This window comes from Geospiza fortis, unplaced genomic scaffold (genome assembly GCF_000277835.1).
Source record: "Geospiza fortis unplaced genomic scaffold, GeoFor_1.0 scaffold172, whole genome shotgun sequence".
Taxonomy (NCBI): Eukaryota; Metazoa; Chordata; class Aves; order Passeriformes; family Thraupidae; genus Geospiza; species Geospiza fortis.
The window spans coordinates 2,483,568-2,488,638 of record NW_005054309.1 but is presented as its reverse complement, the minus strand read 5'-3'; the positions used below and the strand labels follow the sequence as shown (position 1 = coordinate 2,488,638).

General features: G+C 58.9%; 1 protein-coding gene across 1 annotated transcript in view; it reads right to left on the bottom strand.

Moving 5' to 3' along the window:
• Positions 1-4,811, bottom strand: part of MUC4 (mucin 4, cell surface associated) — a 12,559-nt gene extending 7,748 nt beyond the window's left edge. The window contains 7 exon segments of the mRNA XM_031055421.1: positions 1-103; positions 410-498; positions 733-863; positions 987-1,142; positions 1,221-1,385; positions 1,578-1,717; positions 4,616-4,811. The exon segment at positions 1-103 is cut by the window's left edge and continues 66 nt beyond it. Of these exon segments, the coding sequence (XP_030911281.1) occupies positions 1-103; positions 410-498; positions 733-863; positions 987-1,142; positions 1,221-1,385; positions 1,578-1,717; positions 4,616-4,811 (980 nt within the window).
• Between the last annotated feature and the right edge of the window lie 260 nt (positions 4,812-5,071).

Sequence of the window (5,071 nt, the reverse complement as noted above, 5' to 3'; positions counted from 1 at the left end):
CAGGTGGCCGGCGCTGGCTCCGTGTCCAGCCACGCCAGGCACTGCAGCCTGTAATTCACCCGGGAGCGACTGTCCAGCCTGTAAATCCACAGCCCACGCACATCTGGGGGAGCAACCAGAGAACAACACTGCTCAGCCAGGGTCTCTGCCTGTGCTGAGGGATCCCGTGGGACAGCTGTCCCTGGCCACTGACCTCACACGAGGTCTCCAGGCTCCCTCTAGAGCCAGCGGGGCTGTGGCAAGCCACAGGAGAATGTGAGACACCTACAGTCTGCTCTGGGTGGCCAGCTGGTGCCCAGTGGCTTTGCTGGCCCATCACCTTCCAGGGATGGGTGTAGGAACGTGCTCCTGGCACAGAGCACACAGCTCCTTCCATCCCCACCCTCCCCAAGGACCCCTGGTGCCATACCGGAGCCGGTGCTGCTGTGCTGGTCTGGTCGGTACTTGACAGCTGGTGGCTCCTGAGTCAGCTTGCTGTTTTGGGCATAGCCATTGCCACTGTGTGGAGAGAGGAGGTTTGAGGTCATCCTTCCAACACAACCCTCCTCCTCCCTCCATAGAGCAGCTGCGGTGGGAACTGCTGCAGTTAGCAAGAGAAAGGGTTTAAATGGGGCAGGACTGCTCCAGGAGTGGGAGCTGGGCTCTCCTGGGGGGGTAATGCCTCTGACAGTCTCAACACGGTGCTGGAACAAATCCCTGCTGTCCCAAAAGGCAGTGAGAGGCGTGCAGCACCTGGAGAAGCCGATGAGCACGTTGGCTGCAGGCAGCCTGCTGTAGTCCCAGCGCATCCCCCCGTCCTGGTAGAGCAGCAGGGCAAAGGAGCGGCTTCCGTCGGTGCTGAGCACTGCCTGGTAGGTGCTCGTCTGGAGAAACACAAGGCACCTCCTTAGGGCTCCCAGAGCCTCCCCTGCTCTCCCTGCAGAGCAGACTGAGGCTTGAAACAGCCACCAGCATTCCTCTCTGTCACCTGGTGTGTCACTGCTCACCTGAGTGTCATCCCTCCGGGATGGGTACGCTGGAGCTTTCTCCCACGTCACCTTCAAGGTCCATTTTGCTACATAAGGGATTTTTAGGTATTTCTCAATCTTTGCTCCCACATCTTGGACAACAGGGTCTTGGGTAGAGCTGAGTGTAGAGTACTCCTGCCAGATGGCAAGAGAGAGAATTAAATGAGTGAGCTGGGAACTGGATTCTGCCAGAACACCTCTGGTGGCCCTCACCTGGTACCAAGTGGTGCCAACACCCTTGGAAAAGTCTGCATCATCCCAAAAGGCAGCCACCATTGGCAAGCTCTCGCGGCCAGTGAAGCCCCGGGGAGGGGGGTTGGGGTTGGTTGGGACATAGTTGTCCGTGGGTGGAAAAATGATCTGTCCGTTATCTGTAAACTAACCAAAAGAACTTGTTATTTGCTGACTGGGATAGCTTTTAGCCTCCATGGGTGAGCAGAAACCAGCCATTTTAAATGTTAAAAACAAGATATTCAGATGAAATTTGGTTTCTGCTCCATTTCAATGTTTGGGGATTTTTTACCAAAAAGGCAGCACATCCATTATGTGCTCACCAAAGGGGGCACTCACATAGAGAGCATCTCGCAGTGACTTCCCAAAGGGAAATCCAATTTCTGGCTTGAACAGGGGTGAGTTGAAATCCACCATCCTCCGGACGTACTCTTGATCCCCTGCTTCCACACCAAAGGGGTAGAGTGAAGTTGCTGGCTCTGCCATGGGCAGGAGATCAATGAAAAAGGTGTGAAATCATTAATGTCTGCTTTATCCATCCTGCTGCCAGGACAAACCCACCTGCTTGCCAGGATGCTGTGCCTGTGCTCTAATGGATTGTAACCCAATTTTCAACCCACTTTTGGGATGCTCTCAGATGTCCTATTTTGCCTTTTCCCATTGATCTGGCAGCCCAATGTGCAATGCAGATGAGACACCCTGGACCAGGTGTACCCTTATCCATCCCAATGCTTGACTGGCTGAAAACCCCTTTCCTACTCCTGTCCTTGGGAAAAAGAAAATCTTCTTACTGATAAGCTCATGGGTGGGTTGTGGCTCAGGTGCAGGAGTTCTGTGCCCAGTGCTGGTGTGGGCAGATGTGCTCAGTTCGGTGGGTGGTCCTCGCTGTGTCCCAAAGGCGTGAGACAGGGTGGTGGCAGGGCTGGTGGTGGCTGGTGGTGTCACTGGTGCCATGGTGCCTGGGAGACTTCCCACCTCCTTGGCTGGGCTCACTGGGGCTGTGGATGCAATAGCCATGGTGCCTCCTGTCATGGTGCCTCCTGCAGTGGTGGCAGTGATGGCAGTGCTGTTCCCTGCAGTGATGGCTGTGGTGCTGCCTGCAGTGATGGCAGTGATGGCAGTAGTGTTCCCTGCAGTGGTGGCAGTGATGTACCCTCCAGTGATGGCCGTGGTGTTCCCTGCAGTGTTGGCAGTGCTGTTCCCTGCAGTGGTGGCAGTAGTGCTGCCTGCGGTGGTGGCAGTGGTAGCAGAGATGTTCCCTGCAATGATGGCCGTGGTGATGTCTGCAGTGGTGGCAGTGCTGTTCCCTGCAGTGGTGGCTGTGGTGCTGCCTGTGCTGATGGCTGTTTTCTCTTTCCAGGCAGGTGCCCCTGGAGATGTCTGGAAGGCAGGAGGTGACGTGCTCCCTGCTTGTCCCATGTCGTGGTAGCCGATGGATGCAGGGGAAGTGGTGCCTGTAGCTGACTCGGTGGGAGTCTGTCCAGCTGCTGCCACCCCAGTGGCACCAACACCAAGCAGGGACAAGGGGGCTGTTGTGGCCTCCTCTGCTGGGCTGTGCAGGCTGGGGAGGGGAGAACCAGACACTGCAACAGCAGTGCTGGGACCAGGGACACCCCAGGGTCCAAGAGTTGTCTCCAGCATGGGGGTTTGTGCTGCTGGGGATGGGACAGGCTGCCCACCTCTGCTCATCTCGCTGTGTGTCACAGCAAGGGATGGGGCACTGCTGGTGCTGGTGGCCCATGCTGTGGCAGGGGGCATGGCTGTGGTGACACTGGTCACAAAGGTGTCCCAGCCTGTGGAGGTGGTTGGCAGGTTAGTGCTGCTGGGGAACATGCTGGTGGATGGTGTGGTGGCCGGCGTGGTGGCCAGGCTTGTGCCACTGGCGTTGGAGTCAGGGACACGGGTGCTGCTGCTGCTGGCTGAGGCTGCAGCACCCTTGGTGCTGCTCTCAGAGCTGGTGGTGTCCACATGGGCAGTGGTGCCTGTGGCACCTATCTGGGGTGCAGCTGTGGCCTCCCACACATTTGTGTGGCCAACAGCCAGCGAGGTGATCCCAGCAGTGGGCTTGTTCTCAGTGGCAGGTGGCTCTGGTGATGGCCTGGCAGTGACAATCACGTGGCTGGGAGCTGGCCCTGCTGCACTGGCACCTGGGTTCTCCTCCGTGCTCACCTCCAGGAACCCCATGCCTGTTGCTTGCCCCGTGGTGCTGCCATTGGGCTGGGGGTCACCTGAAGCCCCCATTGCTTGCAGTGGGGCAGCGGGGGACAGTGGGGACGTGACTGCTGCCATCTCTTGGGGGATGCTGGATGGGGACACCTCCAGAGCCATCCCTACCTTGGCTCTGCCTTCCAGGAGAGGGGAGATACCTGCTTGTGATGGCATGGGGACAGTGACTGCCCTGGGTCCCCCAGGGGTATCTGATACAGCTCTGCCAGTGCCTGGTGCAGTGTTGGGTGATGGCATCTCTGTCCCTGGAGCTTCCACAATTTGGGGCCCAGCCCAGAGCACTGAGGTTAGTGCAGATCTGGGTGTGACACCAGTTCCTGGGGCTGTTGAGCCTGCTGTGGGACCTGGCTGGCTGTGGCTGGGGTGAGCAGCAGGGACAGGCAGGGTGGCTTCCGTGTCCCCCGGCATTGTGGTGGCACTGCCACTGGCCAGTGATGCTGATCCCATCCCTGCTTCACTACTTGGAGTGTTGCTAACAAAGGAAGATGGATGGGTGGTTGGCACAGTCCCGATGCCAAACGCAGCGATGGAAGGTGGTGGTGCAGCAGCAGCAGCTTGAGGGGCCCTGTCTGGCTTTGCTCCAGTGGTGCCCGTGAGGGACAAAGGCATGGCCATGCTGGGAGTGGTTGAAGGAGATCTGCCTGCGGCTGCCTCTGCTGTGCTGGTCCCAAGGCCTGTTGAGAGGGACTGAGGGAGCAGACAGCCCATGGAGTGTGGAAAGGGCCTTGGAGAGGGACCAGCAGGGTCTTTGAGAGCTGCATGGGGGGACAGACTCATGCTGAGCCCCCCTGGTGTGTCCTTGGTCTCTGGAATGGCAGTGCCTGCTGTAGCTTTGGTACTGGCCTCATTCCTGATGGACACCAGCTCAGTAGTGGTGCTTCCCAGAGGTGGGATATGCTCTCCAGCTGTGACATCCATCACTGTAGCCAGTGTGCCCACAGCTTGTGTGGTGGCCTGGGGCTGGTGGGCAGCGTTGTCTGCGGGCAGCCCATGTCCAGCAGTGCCCGGGGCTGCACTGAGGCTGGGGGGAAGCGTCTCTCCTGTGCCCAGCACAGCCTCACCAGGAAGCTGGGACAAAAGGGCTGGAGGCAGCTGAGTGGGAGGCCCAGGAGGGTCCTGTGAGGTACTGTGGCCAGTGTTGGGTAAAGTACCTGTCCCTGGCTCTGCAGCCTTGCTGGTGCCAGTGGTGGTAGAAGAAAAGGCTCCTTCTGTGGCTGTGTCCAGGGGACTGGCTGGGGCTGCTGCCATCTTCATGGGGCTGGGCCTGTCCTGAGAGATGCTGGCAGCTGTGGCCAAAGGAGAGGTGGCCTCATCCAGCCCCAGTATGACCTCCTGGGACAGCAGCATGGCAGTACTACGTGGCTCAGCAGAGCTCCTGCTTATGCTGGGGGATGTTGTTGCTGTGCTGTGCTCATCCTGGGGGAGCAATGGCTCTGTGGTCCATGCTGTCACTGGCGTTTGCTCCACGGTGACAGCACCCAGGGCAAGACCCACTGAGTGTCCCGTTGGCTTGAAGGACAGAGGCTGCGTGTGCCAAGTGGTGGTGGGAGCTGGAGGGACGCTGGTTGGGTGGCTGGCAGCACCTGCAGAGGATAGCCCAGCCCCTG